Below are 16,813 nucleotides of genomic sequence, written 5' to 3'. Positions count from 1 at the left end.
TCACTGCTGAAAGGCAATTCAACACTGGCCACCCCATATAGGCTAGTGAAGGATCCCAGTCCTTATCTATCAGGAGCTCAGATATATGGCAGAGCTCATCACAGGAGCAAAAATCCCCCACAAATTAGATATTTTTTTTTTTGTAAGCTCCTTGTAGCAGTCTGGACTGTGTACTAAACATTATCTTTAAACACATGTAAGAACAGAATGACCTTTTTAAAAAAGGTTGGGAGGGATTGTGTTATCTAATGAATTTTTCATGGAGGCTTTAGTAAGGTCATGTGCGGTTGTCCTCCTTGAATTTTTCTGGCCTGGCAATTATAAACACAGAAAATTTGCTCCTCCTAATGGCTTACCTTAGTGGAGAATGTAAAGAATTGGTCTCTGACATGCTGATAACTCTGTGACACATTTGGGAACAGAGACTGAAGTTCAGAATTGCTTAAATTGCAGAGGAGCAGATGGGAATCAGACAGCTTGGACCCGTGGATTTGGTGGAGAGCAATTGTATGGGCTCAGTCAGTTTTCCAATTGATGTGACATCAATTTCAGTAATTTGACTGCTCTTCTGACTTGTTTATTTGGGCAGGAGAAAGAATGAATTTTCTGCTGTCTCCCACTTATTTCTTCTTTTTGTGTATGTCTTGTTTTAATTTTGGTATGTGGGGTCACAGTAGGCAACATACCTCTGTGTGTGCCTTAGGGAAGAGTATGAAAAACAGTGTAAAATATTGTAAATTCTGGTGGGTTTTGATAATAGCCTTAACTTTCTTAATCTTTGCTTCATGTATTTTATGGAATAGTATGAAATTGGGAAAAATCTAAGAATACAAACTAAGAGTAAATGTAGGGTGATGAAAGCTTTTCAGGTGTTTTACGTAAAACTTTTGTCTTTCTGCAATCCACAAGTAAAATGCTTTGCTGTGTGACTCACTGACAGAAAGATCATGCCTTGGTCTTCTTGCCCTGGCCCTTTTCCAATGAAATAAATTTATTTCTTGGTGTACAAGAAGTGTTCTGTTTTAATTGACTCATTTTCTTTGGACCTGTTTCTGCAGCTTACTGCACAACAATTGCAAATGACTAGTTTTTGTGTCAGTAGATGTTTGTGCTTGTCTGTTTCTTGTGTGAGAGTTTCTAGGCTGGCTGAAACACTCGGCAGCCTTTCCTTTTCTTCTGCTCTTCCCTGTATTTAAAATAAGCTGGAAGAACTGATCTGTGTCCTGCCCTCATATTTGCTGATGTATGGCATGGATGATGAGAGTGCTGATTTCTTACTGGTGTTTAGAGGATGGCATGTGGTGTCTCCTGTGAAAAACAAGACATGGGCAAGGCTTGATTGTCACTTATCAATGCTTTTCACATTCTGCCTTTCGCTGCAGCCTATCAGTCCATCAACCCTGGGCTTTGTAGTGCCATCAGAAAAGCCAAGCAGCCGGTTTTGCTGTCTGACATGAACGTGTTTCCCCACCAGCCTCACTGCACAGCAGCTGGGATGTGCTCAGAATCTTTTCCCTGTGTTCTGTATAATTTCTGTGTCCCTGGTGTGCTGCCACAGGCGTGTTACAGACAGCTGCAGAGCTGATGCTGGACAAAACCTGTTAGCATCACTATCAAAGGAATTATTGCCTTGGAGCAAGTTCTCTTAAGCAGATAAAATAGCTTCTGTTCTGTGGAAGGAATTTGGACAAACAGAAAAAGAGAGGGGAGGTCCACTTGCTTTGTTTTTTGTCATTTCCCTGCTCCAAGGCTTCATGTGCAGTAGGAGAGAAACTCCCCAGGAGGACAGCACGGGGGTGTTGTTTGTGTGCTTTGAGGCCAATTGCCAGGGGATGTCTGTGGAGGCCTGGGCTGTGGAGGGAAGGGAGATAATTGCCTCTGAACGCTGAACTCCCACCTGTTGCTTGGGCTGGCCCTGCAGATGCAGGCACGAACGGGAATGACAGCTCTGCCCTGCTTGGGGCTGTTTGGCATCTGTCCAGCCCAGCTCTGCCTGGCTGGGGCTTTCTTTATCCCCCCTCCTTTTTAATAGCCTCTGGCTCCAGTTGGCTCACAGAAAGACATGAAAATACTGTGAATGCGTTTCTGAATCTCAAAAGTGGAAGATAATCCTAAAATTATTCTTAAAAGTTCATTGTTTCAACCAAATAATCCTGAAGGGCCCGGTCCACTTGTGCTCAGTCCGTGTGTTTCGTGTTCAACTCAAATCTGCAGGAACGTGTGAGTCCCAGGTGCCAGCTTTTTTTGCCAGGCAGGTTATTGAGTGTACATCCAGAGTTATACTGAGTGTGTGCATGGCTGCTTTATGTCAGTGCCTCCCAGCAGGTGCAAAGGGCTCAGGTCACACAGGACACGGGATGAACACAAAGCACAGCACTGCCAGCCTCTTGTGTGCCAGAGGAGCCCGTGCTGGTGTCTCCCTGGAGCCATGCATGCCCTGAGGGGATGTGTGTGAAGGGAACACAGAGCCAGGCTGTGCATGAGTGGTTTCTGAAACTTACTGCCATGGGGTGGTTTGGATGCCAGAAATGTTTTTTAAAAGGAATTGGGGGGTAGGGGCTAAAAGTGGATCTGGGTGGATCTCCAGTGTCCTCAGTGGCCCACTTGTGAATCATGTAGACATCTTGTGTTCAGAAATCATAAAATACCTATTGTGGCATCTGTTAGGATTGTGAAGCTGTTCCGAAGCCCATAGAAAATTCTGTTGTTTTGCTCTTCCCTGTTTGTATTGTAACAAAGGCATTTCTGCCAGGTACCAGGGCCCTGGGCTTTGATCTCCTGTTCTCACCCAAAACAGCCACAAGTTCCACTGTTCTCTACTACCTGCACAAGGGCAGTAGAGCCACTGAACTCCATCTTTGCATCTGGCTTGCAAAAGCAGCCTGAATTACGTGGGTAGGATGGCTGCTGCAGAAGTATGCCTTTTATTTCCTGACTTTTTCCCATCTAAATAATTCCTTCATCATCTGAGCTGAGGTTTCAGCTAAAACTTAACATGCATTGAACACTGGTTGAAGAGCTTCCAGTGCTTTCAGGTTATGGGATGGAGCCATGGAAAACAAAACCAAAACCAAACCAAAACAAAAACAAACAAACAAAAAAAAAAAAACAACCAAAAAAACCCACAACAACCCAGCAGCTCCAGGGACCAGCTCAGACTGATGCATCTTTGTTTCAGTGCTATTTTTTCTCTACAATTCCAGATTTAAAACATGTCTTCCCTTAGATCAGCCTCCTAAAAATGTGTATCCAGTTTGCAGAGTGAAGGTGGATACAATCAAGTAATGCTGTAGAATAAGTATGAGGTACTCAGCTAGGGATGAAGTTTTCATCCTCAGTGAATTAAGTGAGCTGTCAAGAAAATCTGGAGTTTTAGAACTCTGGTGTTTCCTGGAGCATTTAAAGGAATCTGCCCTGAAGGTAAGAGAGCAGCTAAAAACCAAGGCTCTGGCCAAGAGAAAAGTTCTCTCTGGTTTTGATGACTGCTTGTGGGCTTTACATCTTCTGAAATGCCTCACCTTAAAGGCAGCTTCTTCTAAGTACAGGTCTGTGCTCCTGGAAGTCTCCCTTGGACAGGGTCTCTGGGATGTATCCTAATTTTTATTCTCTTTCTTTAATGCCTTTCACAAGCATTAAATGATGTCTTCCCTGCAGACCAAAGGTTTAATGCTGGGCTCTCTGCGCTGGGCTCTCTGCCTTTCTCACAGAGATTAGGATAAGGACAGTCCAGTTCATTTGTTGTCACTGTATCTGGGATCAAGTGCTTCCTAATAACTTAATCCAGAGTTCTGCAGACTTTTTCAACAAAATGCTAGAGTTGCTGAGGGTGAAATCAGCAGTTGCAGGGACACAGTTCTTTGTGAAGTGAAACTTTAGGAAATCAGTGGTTGAGGTGTACCTGAAATCGTGTTGCTTTTCCATCTACTGCTTCTGTCCTGTTCCTTTTCCTCCCCACACCAGTTCCTATCCACATACAGTTGTTGTTGATGTATCCCTAATGATAAGCTGTTTTATCAGCTAAACAGCAGCCAGCCCCAGAAGGGGACATCCTGCAAGGCCAGTTGACAGTGTAGGTGGGGCAGTCTGGGCTGGAAGCACAAAAGGCCATTTTGCTTGAGAGAGGATGAGCTGCAAGGCAGGATATTTATTTTGCAGTGCTTCACATTTTCACTTGCAGCACTTCCAAAGGTGGGGCTGAAGGTGGAGCTTGCCCTCTGTGTGTTCTGTGTGCCTTCCCCAGCTCGTAGTAGTTCCTGTGCTGCTTTGGAGTATGTGGCTGTGTTGGAGCACTGAGTAGCAAAGCCTTGCTGTCCACATGTATCATCATGTATTTCCCACTTGGTGTGCTAACACTTACTAATAGATAACGTTATTTGGCTTGAATACCCTTGTCCCTGTTGGAATTGGGTGTGTATGTGTGTGTTGAGTGCACCAGTGAGTTAATTCACTTTAGTGACCCAACTGAAATAAAAACAAAAAATATCTTGGACCAAAAGCAAAATCAGATCAATAGCCTTTTGTGAATCCTTAGTCTACTCTGCAACTACCCCTTGAAAAGCTGTGCTCAGGCCAGAGAAAACCAAGGGCCAGAAAGAAAACAGGGGTGTGACTGGTCAAGAGTGAGTTGTACTGGCAGAGCTGTATTAGGAAGATTAGCCACCATCTGTTCACCAGAATCCTGCACCTGGCTCGAGACTGTGCCCCTGTTCATCAAGCAGTGATCTTTCTCAAAATATTAAAGAATTGCAGGATGAAATAACAAGGCTCTACAGTTTCCCAAATGCTCTGGTTTCTTTTCAGTTTTGTAGTAGTGCCTGTGAAATAATTGTATGTGGTGTATGAAATGTTCTTATCATGTATGTGGATTTAATACAAAATTAGAGAGCACATAGGTCCTGACTTAGCAATACTGCTTTCCTTTTAATCTTTGCACTTCTCTTCCTGACTTCTTATTGATCTTTGTGTCAAGCAGCACACAGTGTACCATGGTTGGCAATATGTTACTTTTTCTTAGATGATTATTTTTGTGAAAGAAAACACCTGGAATATGAATCTTCTATGAGTCATTCTTGGTAGTTGCAGTCAAGATTAAGTCCCTCTGGCTTCTCTGATTCCTACTTAGCACAGAGCTGCTCCTGTGCAGTGGTAGAACAGGCTGTGGCACTGCCCCAGTGATGGGTGATACCAGCCTTTATTCATAGGGAAACCTATCAAATCCCTCTTGGGAAAAGGAACTTCAGGAGGAGAGGGGGTGCAACAATTGTCAGTGAATGTTGTTCCCCATCAGAAACTCTGGGCAGAGGCTGAAGGGTGTGGTGGAGAGAGAAGCAGCTCCAGCCCAGTAGTGATTACCCAGACATAAAAATACAATCTCACACTGCAAAAGCTTTGAAATAATAAAAAATTCCTGGTGTAGCCTAAACATTATCATTTCCTGCATGTTCCTTTAACATAAGGTTCATAATTTTTTAAATGGAATATGTGTGCACAAGAAGAAGAAGTCTGCCACCACATTTATCTAAAACTCCTTGGGAGTTATCAGCTCTTAGCCGCGTTTCTTTGGTTGTTTTCATGCGGTGCTTTCCCGTGTTCACATCTACTAAAAGTACCTGAAACTCCCTGTTACCAGTGATGTCCCTTTTCAGACAGCATGCAGGTGGCTGGGTTCTCTTCTGTTAGGATTTAGCACTCCAGCTTCTCATTTACTGCAGAGGGAAAATTGAAGTTGCTTCTGCTGGTGGGGCCATTTCTGAGCTTTCTGGATTCTGAGAGATGTGTGTTAGTGTGTCAGTGCTGTCCTGCCAAGGCACCTGCAGTCCTTCAGCCCACGGCTGATTGTTTCTCTGTGCTTACAGAGGTGAAAGGCTGGGTGCTGGTGATCAGAGGGCTCTGGCTGAGCACCGTCCTGGCCCGGGGACAGGCAGGTATCACCCTCAGCAAACACACACGGACGGGCTGCAGGCAGCCCACAGAGCACGCGTGCCGCAGGGCTGCGAGCTAAGGGCAGAATTTCCCAGACAAGGATGCCTAAATTGCCGTGCCCTACTTAGCCAACTGTGAGCTGGATTAATGAAAGGGAGAGTTTAGACAGAGGAGTGCGTTGGGTACATTTAGTGGGAGAAGAGATGTTTTCTTTTGTATCTGTACAGGTGGTCCTTTTGAAGCAAGCCAAAGTAAGCTTCCTCACCTGGGTAACGGCCTGAATAGGTTGGCAGGGTGTGAATCCATTTTCAACACATGTAAAGAAAAGTGTAACAGTTTGCCAGTGCAAAGCCTTTCATTTATTTTTTTCTTAGCAAGTTTTTTCTTTGCCCATTGAGTTAGGCTGAGGCCTAATTTTTTTTTTCTTTTTTAACCGTAGGCAGTTCTAAAGTAGCAAACTATTAATAGTGAAATATTGGTTTAGAAGAACACTAATGCACAGGGGATTCTAGAGCAAATGAGGCAATGCTGTCAATGGTTCAGATTGTTCTTAATTACAATAATGGCATTACAGGAGCTGCAGTTGCTGTCGGGCACAAAAGAAGATAATGATAATGTCAGAGTGCTCAGAGTAAATGCAGTATAATGTATTGCAGTGCTGAATTCAAAAGATGATATGCCTAACTTGTCGTCAGAGTGCATGAAGAAGAAGAATGGTAAAAGGTCAGAACACTTTTTGTTGTAACTGTGTAGTTCAGGGTTTGGATTTTGTGGTTTGTTTGGGGTTTTTTGTGGCCTATGCTTTCAGACTTAAGAAGAAATGTCAGGTCTCCTGTGTTTAAATGATGAGTATTAATTTTATTAGAAGGTGTGATCATATCTGTCCTACCCACTTGGAATAAAGAACATCACTCTTGCTTTGAGAAGGAAAAGAAATATCTATTGGCTCAGTACCCTCATATCCTCAATAGGTTTGATATTGATCCTGTCAAAATAAAATAACAGGAATATGGCAGATTTGGCCCTGAGTCAGAATTTGCCCCAGTAGCCTCTGGAAGTATGTCCAGACCTATTTGATTCATGTGATCCCTATTTTATAATGAGACCAAAAAAATTCAGCTCTGACTTTAGGCATGCTTAAAAGCAGCATTTGAATTTTATGGCTAGAGGCCAAATCTGAATTGCAGCACTTTTAAACATTTTTATGCTGTGCACTCAAATTCATTACTGCAGAGGAAGAGACTTTGCTGTTTGACTGCAAAGTAAAACCTGCAGCAGAGCAGCTCGTGGTCTCACATTCTTGTCACCACTTTGTTATAATTCTCATTCGTAAGGACACGTAATAAACTGGAAAATAGCGGTGGTATTCCTCATTGAATAGTGTTCAAAGTGACTTAGTGTCTTGCATAACTCTTAAAACCTTAGGGTTTTAGGTGGTTGAATTGGGTTGAATTGGAAAAAAAAAATTCAGCATGCAGTTGATTTGCAGCTTTATTATTTTGTTGATTTTGAACCGACTTGAAATAGTTACCCGCGAATAAATCATCTTTAACCGCTTTGATAGGGATACTCCCAAATGAAGCGGCTCATGCAGAACACGAATAAATATTTTCTAGCAGTTGTCTGGCGCGGGAGATGCCAGCACGTAAAGGCAGGTTTTCCTCAGCAGAGCGCAGGGTGCAGGCGCTCCGCAGGGCACAAGGTGGCTCCAGCTGACGAGGAAAGCTGGGAGCAGCCCAAGTGCCAGGACTGAGTCCGGAGGAATCGCTCTTCAGTTCTTGTGTGCGCGCCTGGCATCCTGAAAATGAGCTGAGTCTTCAGCAGGGAACCTTGCCTTAGATCAGTACATTTAGACTGCACTTGGGGTCTTGTTTTCATTTTTGAAGGAGTTAGCTGAGTGGATTTTATCAGGCATCTGCTTTTGCCCAAGTAAGAGGTAACAATTCAGTGCAGAACAGCATTCCGAGGGTAAGCTGTCAAAATAAACAGGGTTGATGTACACAATTAGAACACAAATGTAAAGTAAGCGAGGCAAAAGATAGGACAGAGGAGGAAAGCTTAATGAGAAGGGGTTGGGTTTTTTTTGTTTGGGGTTTTTTTGGAAGCAGGTCATTGTAATTTAATGGCTAGAGGAGAGAACAAAGTAAGTTGATGAGAAAACCCCGTATTATAAACAGACAATCAGAAATGCTTTGTGTCTGATGTTGGTCTTGCACCCTGTAAAATTGCATGTTTGTTTCCGGAGTCTCTTAGAAGCGAATTGCTTGTCCATTTCTATTTCCAAGATAATATTAGCTGCTCACAGTCTGCCCTTACACAGAACATCTTCATTTGACTGAAACACCTGAGAATTTTAAGGTGAGATCAGAAAAGGAGAAATATTTGTTCTCCCTGCACCATCTGCTTGGGCAACTGAAGCAGAAAAGGTGAATTGATTTACTCATGTGATCTTCTGCAGGCAGAGAAGTGGAAGGGAGCAGTGGTCTCCTCATTTCTATGTTTAGTCTTGCTCCATTAGGCAGCTTTGTGCCATTCACAGTTTTTGTTGGTTTTTTAACTCTCTGATGCCTGTCCTGATACAGTTTAGATTTTTGTATGGAATTGAACTTTTAACTGGTTGGGTTTAGTTGGTTGGTTTTTATATGTGAGCTAGGTAGAAGTTTCCTGGGGTTTGGATTTTTAAATATGCTTTACATACAGTAGCAGCAGGAATTATATTAAATAGATATATGAAGAAATAACATTTCTTAATGTGATCTTTGACTCTATCCCTAAGAAGGAAGGTTTGGTTAAGAGGTTTAAGATATTTTACTTAATAACAGTCTTTTTCAAAATAATGTCAGATGCTAAAAAAATATATATAGATCTAACTTCGCTGCATTATTTATTTTAAAAGGCTTGAAGTGTATAGTTTTCTTCTCTAACATCTAATGGTAAATACAGTGCAACAAATTAGGTACCAGACCTACACAGAGTTAATGTTAAAACAGTGCAAAGCACCATTTTGACTTTGTAAATTCTTTGTCTTTTCAGTTTTACAAATGAGTTTTATCAAAAGTTAGCTGTGGGCATGATTCTAATTAGTAGCTCCCCATATTAGATGTAATCCCTTTGTTCTTCATTCAGACAGAGCGCCCATTAGGGTCAAAGAAAGTTTTGACTGAATAAGGAATACAACAACTGGCTGTAGTTTTAGTACATATAGGGCCAGATTGTGGGTCAGGGCCAGCTTAGAGTGTACAGCTCCAGTGATTCCACATCTTGTGCATAACAGCCAGATCCTTCACACTGTTATGATGGTACTTTATTAACATGTCGAACACAGAAGGAAAAACCTGACAGTTTTATGGCTGCTCAGAATCTTATTAGCATGTCTTGGTGTTTTGTGTTTCTGAACTGAAATGATGCAAATATGTCTTCAAAAATATTTCCTTGTTTTCATGAGAGAGCGAAGAAAATAAAAGTAATCAAAAATTGGTATTAAATACTCAAATAGTTCAGCCAGTTAATAAATCTGCCGTTGCAGAATAGAAGGTCTGTGGGCTGGAGCTGGCTCTTAACTTAATGTTAACTTACATTTAATTAGCCAGACCAGATGGAAGCTGGCTAAGCTTCGCATGAAGGCTTGTGGGAGAAAGACATAATCTTCCATTTTGTCAAAGGAACTAATACCACAGATTAAAGGTCGGTGTTCTTTTCAGAATTTAAAGAGTGGATGCACCGTGGCTGGCAGCAAGAAACAGCAAGGGCACTAACAAATTAGCTTAACCCCTGGATGACTGGTGTACCAGCTCTGCTTCATTTGCTTCCCCAGTTCAAACCATCGGTCTCCAGTTCCAGTCATAAACCCCAGGGAGATAAGAATGTCTGTAAATTTTATTCTTTTGTCAGGGAAGTAGAGTTGTATGTAGGCAGTTAGCCTGGCTAGAGAGATGAAGGTCTGGGAAATGTTTTCTGACTCAGTGGAGTAAAACTTCACGCTGTTCAGATGCTAAGCACTTGGGATCAGTCTGACAAACCACTTAATTTCCCACCCAACAATGAGCATGCAAGGGGACAAGTCAAGGAGGCAAGTCAACAAACCATTCATGGGCTCCAAGAGGGGCATACATGGATCATGTCAGAGTAGGCAGAGCTTGAGGGCTAAATCAGGCACTTTCTCTGCTGAGGCTTGGAAATGTAGAGTAAAGAGGAAATGGATCTATCAGACTGAACCTTAAGTAGAGCTGCAAGAAATTGCACGTTTTTAAAAGTGGGGAAATGAGAGTCTATTAAAAAAAAAACAGAAAGAAAGAATGCAAGAAAGGGGTTAGGGTTATGCTCATTGTTTGACCATTTAACCAGTCTTTGGGGATACTTCCCGGGAGCTTCAGCAAGGTAGGAGAGAGTTCTTTCTGAGGTGGAGGATACCAATGTACACACCAAGAAATAATACAAACTTAGAGTTGCTATGGAACATCACATAATTGTGCAGAAAATAAGGTACCCTCAGCAGTAAGTAATAATTATTACAACTTTGGTCTGCCATCTTTGTGTATCTTATTTACAGTGGAAATACCTGTGCACAGTCTAGCTTGGGAAAGGAAACTGGGAAATAGGCACTTGCTGTTTGAGTCAGGTTTATGCCTGTGTTCATGTATAGCAGTAGAGAATTAAATACCTGTTGGACTTTCCCAGCTGGAATGCTTGCACCTGTAGGGCTGGGAGGTGTCTTTTGAACACCCAAATAACACAGCAGATCCAGGTGCTTAAATTCCACAGCTGTAGCCACTGAAGTTCCCACAATTGTAAAGTCCCCTGGTAGTCACAATGTATTTTTAAACACTTGAGAACAAGCCTTTCAAAACATTCTAGAGCTTGCTTCTATGTTTGGTAAACTTCTTTGCTACTAGACCACCTTGCCTAGATTGTTGCTTGTGGACTTCACACGGTGGCCACTGCCCATTTGATGGTTGTATCACTTCAGTGAAATCCCTTGGATGAGGTGGGGTCAGTTCCTACAAAGAGTGGAGCATTTTGCAGCTCTCAGTTATTAAATCATGCTTGCTGACAGCCCCAGGTGAGAGGGCTAAGTACCTGAATGAACATGAAAACCATGGAACTGTGCAGCCTATTTAGGATTGCCTTGTGTAGATGGAGATTTGATACGCTGAGGTGAGGAAACCTGTGCTGCTGTTTACTGTAGCTTTTTTAGAGTGTGGATAAACACAAGATTCCAGCACCACACTCTGCAAGGTGCATGGAGTAAAAAAATTAATTTTACCGCGGAAAGCTCTTCTACTGTGTCAGCTGAACTGGAGATTTGGAATCCCACTGACTACTTTGAAAGCTATATGCATATATATTTATATTGATGCTTTCATCTCTTTTCTCATTTTTAAATAATTGCATCCTGAGGATGGAAGAATTATTTTACTAGTCCCTGCTTACTAGACCACATTTATCTACGGTTACCAACGGGTGGCGATGGAGATACCACAGTTATATTCCATTCTGAGTTACTGACATATTTCAGATACCACTTGGGGACAAAATATTTGAAGGGAATGCTAAATTTTTAAACCGTTGTAGCTACAAGTGATGGAATTAGCATTTACTTATCAAGTAGCTAATTTCAGCTGTTATAAAAGCAGAGAGGTGTAGGAGTAGGTAGTGCGCTTTTGGGAGAGGTGTAGGAAGTATGCAAATATTTCTTTTGCTTTCGTTGTCAGGTAAAACAGTGCATATCTAAACTTAGCTCGTGTTCTCTGAGAAATGCGCATGTAGTGGAGCCCAGGAAGATTTGTTGCAACAACTACATTTGGAGAGAACCTTTCTGAGCAAATTCATTCATCTACCTTTGAGAAGCATGTCACACCTCTTCAGGTGGGGATCACACTCAGTTTGTAAGGGCATGAGTACAAATTCTGCTTTCACTAAACTGAAAAAACGCTGTTGAAATCAGAAGAGTTTGGGAGCTGCCCTTTTCAGGGAAGTTCTGTGCAGTATGAAACTTGCCAAGAACTAATGGATTGTTTGCAGGAAATTGGAAGTTAAAGTGCATGAGTCAGTCTACTTCAAGGCTGAACAGTTTCCACTGAACTTAAATAATGAATGCCAAAACCTAGAGACAGTACAAGCAGCTGCAGTGGTTTTCTTCAGTTGTTTCATGCAGGCATTGTAAGGGATTTTATGTTGAGCAGAGTCCTCCTTGTCTTTTAGTTCTTCAGGGTTTAAAAGTGTTGCGTTGTTGTTACTGACATGGAAACCTTTGCACAAGAAGCAGCAACCCAAGCATTTTTATTTTTGTTTCAAAGAAGTTACTAGAGAGTATGGACTGGAATGTGCAGTTTCATGGATTTCATCTGCAGGAAACAAGTACCATTACTACTTTTGTAATGACAACCAGAGAAGGAGAGGATCAGTTTTTTCCTCAGAAGTGAGACTTGTTAGCTTCACACTTCTCAAAATATTCAGGCCATTAACTTCCTGGTGTGTACAAGGATTTCAGTGTACTTAATGAAATATATCAAACATTAGATGAAAGAGTTATTCTCAATAATTTTGATTTGTGACAGATCTTGTGCCCAGAGCATCTTTGTTCAACAGACTGCTTTTTACCTGGATACTAAATGAATTTAACTCTTTGTAGGAGTGCAGGAAGGGAATGAGGTGTTTGTGTATATGCATGTGGCTTAGAGTTCTTTAATTTGAATTAATTTTTTGATGTCTGTGCATGTGGAGAGTAGTTGAGGTTATGCACAGCTGAGCAGATTCTTTGTCCTGTTCTGTGCTCTTGTTCACCAGTTCTCTCAATATTTGAACCTTCTGAGCCTTTATGAGCTGGAGAATCTCTGAGTGCACCAGAACTTTGGGACTTTGGGTCTCATCCTGATGAGAGAAGCTCCAGGTCACTGTAAGCACCTTTGTGGCCCAGAACTGGGCACAGCACTCCAGGTGTGGAAATGCAGGTGCAAAGCATTCCTGTGTCATAGTTTCCACCATGCACAGCATCCATGCAGCTCTTCAGCTGTGGTGTGGACAAGAGTATGGGCATCAGGTTTTAAGAAAACCTGAATATTTTGCTATGTAAAGTTCATATGAAGTTGGCCAAATACTTCTTGGTGGGATTTAGTCTGAGGAAGCTTAACATTACTTAGAAAAGCAATTAACTACTTTTTCAAACAGAGAACAGTCCTGAATCGGGAGGAAAAAATTATTTTGGTTTTGTTTTCTTATCTTTTTCAATTAGATGGAAACATGACTGAGGTTTTCAAAGGCAGCTGTAGACTTTTCGTTGTGCTGAGTCAGTATAGCTTTCTGTTACCAAGTCTAGAAAGGTGCCCACCTAGAGGTGCCTCATAAATAATGGCTACAGACCCAGCTGTGTTAATTCATATGCATGTAATTCCTTTTGCCCCTCAGTTGTGATGTGAAGCTCTTCCCTGGCATCATTTAGCATAAGGCCATGTAGATACTTGCACAAGAGCTCATGATTATGTGGGAGTGAGATTGATCAACAAGTTTGGATCAAGGTGCACTCGCCCGTTTCAAAAGCAGTGGCCATGGCACAGGTTTCTGCATTAGTTTGGGATATTTAATTATTGTATGCCTCAGTTTCCAGATGTGTGAAGTGGTGCGGTGATGGGGATTAAATTTGGAAGAACCTTTGAGCTTTCTTGATGAAAAGTGTTAAGGGTTATTAAGTGTGAAGGCGGTGAAAGGCTTAGCAGACAGGTGTGGATTAAAGAAACGGTTTGAAATCCAGTAATTTAGTTCTAGGTTTAATTGAAAGTTGTAATCCCAGCAATTGGTGCCAGTGTCTTCCAGGATTTAAATCCAGCGCAGTGGAGCGTGTAATTTAAGGCTTTACAGAACAGCATTAGTGCTTATATGTTTATCACTCAGCACGTGTTAGCATTATTCCTGTGGAATGCTCTTAATTAAAATCCAGGAGCTGCTTGCAGTGCATTTGATGCTCACTATCATAAGCACTCAGTCAAGTTAGCAGCAAAATAAATTTAAAGGAATGATTGTTTCCCAGAGCTACAAGGTAATTGGCAGAGGCGTTTGGAGCCGGCGTTGTCACGAACGCGCGGGAGGTTTCGGCAGCAGACTCCGTGTTGATCGGGTGACTTCTGTTTTCATTTTTCAAATCCTGATACTAGCTTAAGTAGGAGGAAAGGGACTTTCAGTTGGTACAGCAGAAAACAGGATGCTTTTGCAGCAAAGTAGCCATTAGGGCATGCCTAGTTTACACCTTGTACTCTTACATCTCATGCTTCAAAGCCAGATTTGTTTTGGAAGAGTTACACCCAGAGAATCTCCTGATAAATGGGCGAAATCTGTTGTTCTGTTTTTGAAGGGAAGGAGCACACACCAAAAAAAAGTGTTTTAAAACATAGCATTGCTTCTTTCTGAAATTTTGCACTGTTTTTTGGGACCTGATGCTTGGTAGATCGGGTTAATTGTTTCAGTGTGAGCAACCAAAGCTTTAAACATGAATTCCAACTTTCTGACCCCATTAATCACAAAACTGCCTGATCTTGCTTACTGTAACTTTGCTTTTTTTTTTAAATTGATGAGTCATGAGCATATATTAAATGCAATTCCTTTAAAAATAATTTTTAAAAGTCCTTCTTGCATCTTAAAATGATTTTTTAAGTCGAGTATTCAGCATATGTATGTCAGTACATATTGCAGTGGGCTTATGATAGAATAGCTTCAATGAAAATTAGATCTAAATTAGAGGAGACTTTGAAACAGGGTTGTGGGCACATGTTTTTGGGAGTGGCTGGAAGAACTTACTGTAGGGGAAGGTTCAGCCCTGTGTGTGCTCTACCTAGAAACCAGATAGGCTGATGTTTCTAGTTAAAGCAAGATGCAGAATTTAAAGCAAGGAACCGCTGAATATGAAAATTAATTTTTTGTGTTTACACAAAAAGAAAAAATCCAGCTATGCTCTAATTCATTTTCTCTGCTTTCCTTTCCAAAAATATGTTGGGAAATTAAATAAAAAGCATTGAAGTATTTCAACAACCAGTTGGTTGTGGGCTTTTTGGTTTTGTTTTGGATGTTTTTATTGTTTTGTTTTGTTTTGTTTTTTATAATGTCATTAAAACTTCTTTGGAGGATAACAACCCTCTTGAGGATCAAAACCCTGCCCTGTTCCAGCCAACGCTTGCAGGGCTTTTTAACCCGCTCTGTGCACGGAGGAGTCACAGAATTGAGAAATCACGGAGCTGAGCGAAAGCCGAACAAAGACCCGTGACAAAATCTAATTCTTTCTGTTGCTCGGTTGAAAAACAAGGGTGTTTTGAAGCCTGTGGCCTTTAAGAAGCGCAAGAACATTTAACTGCTGTGTGTCTGTGTGTGCTGTAAGCCGTGAGCTGGCTGCATTCTGAACCCGGCTCTGCTCCCCGAGAGCGGCTGCCGGGGAAACTGAGGCACACAGCCCTGCTCTGCCTCTGCAGCCAGCTCCAGCTCCAGCTCCAGCGCCTGCCCTGCTCCCCCAGTGCCTGGGAGCAGCTGCCAGGGAAACTGAGGCACACAGCCATGCTCTGCCCCTGCAGCCAGCTCCAGCTCCAGCGCCTGCCCTGCTCCCCGAGTGCCTGGGAGCGGCTGCCGGGGAAACTGAGGCACACAGCCCTGCTCTGCCCCTGCAGCCAGCTCCAGCTCCAGCGCCTGCCCTGCTCCCCCAGTGCCTGGGAGCAGCTGCCAGGGAAACTGAGGCACACAGCCCTGCTCTGCCCCTGCAGCCAGCTCCAGCTCCAGCTCCAGCGCCTGCCCTGCCCTTTGGACTTTGGGGATCGCTGTGTTCTCCCGCTGCCTCGCCCTCTCCCAGGTTATTTGGTTCCTACGCAGCTTTCATGTTTTTCTCCCGGAGATTTGTTAATTTATCTACGGATAAGGAGTTGTGTGTACAATTAGCCAAAGCCTTCTTTGGTCGCATTCGCCCTTATCCCTCCCCCCTATTTTCTTCTAATTCCTGGTGACCCTTCTTTGACTTTTATTACCTTTTAAGAAGTGGCAGAATCAGGCCATTAAGTTGAAGTGAATTATGAAATACTTAACCCTCTTGTCTCCCCTCTGAAATGCCAACCCCACACGTATCAGTTACTCACAGAGGGCTTTTTTAATAGAAAAATTTCATGTCTGATTGTTTGTCTGTAGCCTGGATTGCAACATGCATAAGATACAAAAAGCATAAAACCAGAAACTAAATTTTCTCCCTGTCTGAATCCCTCGTGTCTCCAGGACCTCTACTTTTATCATTTTAAAAATGAATTTTGGATTTAAAAAAAAAAAAAAATCAACACCACGGGGTTCCACACTTTATTCAAGGAGTTAAAAGTCTGGAGCTGTGCTTGATGAGCCAGATGGTCTTCAACAGTAACATTGTTCATATTGTTTAGATTATCCTGTTGCAAGTACAGTGCCTCGTTTACCTTTTATGGAAGAAAGTGTGGAAAATTGACCACAGATGTAAGTAACCAAGAATGATGGCTGAGGCAATTCTTACCAGGCCTCCCTCTCTAACACGCCTGATCCTGCAGATAAAAATAAATAGAGAAATGTGAGGCAGCATGAGAAATATCTAGTGTTACCTATTTAAGTGTTTAATTTGAGCTCTGTGAGCTACTAAAGTCTTTATTTTCTTAGACTGAGATTTCTTCATATTGAACTGGTTTCAGTCTTTTGGTGTAGGCAGCCTGAATGTAGATTTTTATCCAGGTACTAAATAGCACATCATTATATATTTTTTTCCATCCTGGTTTAAAAAAATGGGAAGAAGCCAACTATGCTGACCTCAAACACAGTTTATGGTCCAAAAATCTTCATGAGAAGATTGGTACCCATTTTGTGCTGTAATGAGAGAGCACAAACTCCCCATTAATATTGATTTGATTGG

The 16,813-nt window shown here is 42.1% G+C and overlaps 1 protein-coding gene across 2 annotated transcripts in view; it reads left to right on the top strand.

Moving 5' to 3' along the window:
* PARVA (parvin alpha) overlaps window positions 1-16,813 on the top strand; it is a 62,277-nt gene that overhangs the window by 3,668 nt on the left and 41,796 nt on the right. Inside the window, exon 1 of one of the 2 annotated variants that reach the window (XM_063397911.1) lies at window positions 15,313-15,745. The exons of the other annotated variant lie outside the window; for it this stretch is intronic. Coding sequence (XP_063253981.1) covers window positions 15,457-15,745 — 289 coding nt within the window. The 5' untranslated portion in view covers window positions 15,313-15,456. Of the gene's footprint in view, window positions 1-15,312; window positions 15,746-16,813 lie in introns of those variants that run through there. 2 annotated transcript variants of the gene reach the window in all.

This window comes from Prinia subflava, chromosome 5 (assembly GCF_021018805.1).
Source record: "Prinia subflava isolate CZ2003 ecotype Zambia chromosome 5, Cam_Psub_1.2, whole genome shotgun sequence".
NCBI lineage: Eukaryota > Metazoa > Chordata > Aves > Passeriformes > Cisticolidae > Prinia > Prinia subflava.
The sequence above is the reverse complement of the archived record's forward strand: the minus strand, read 5'-3'. Positions and strand labels throughout refer to the sequence as shown.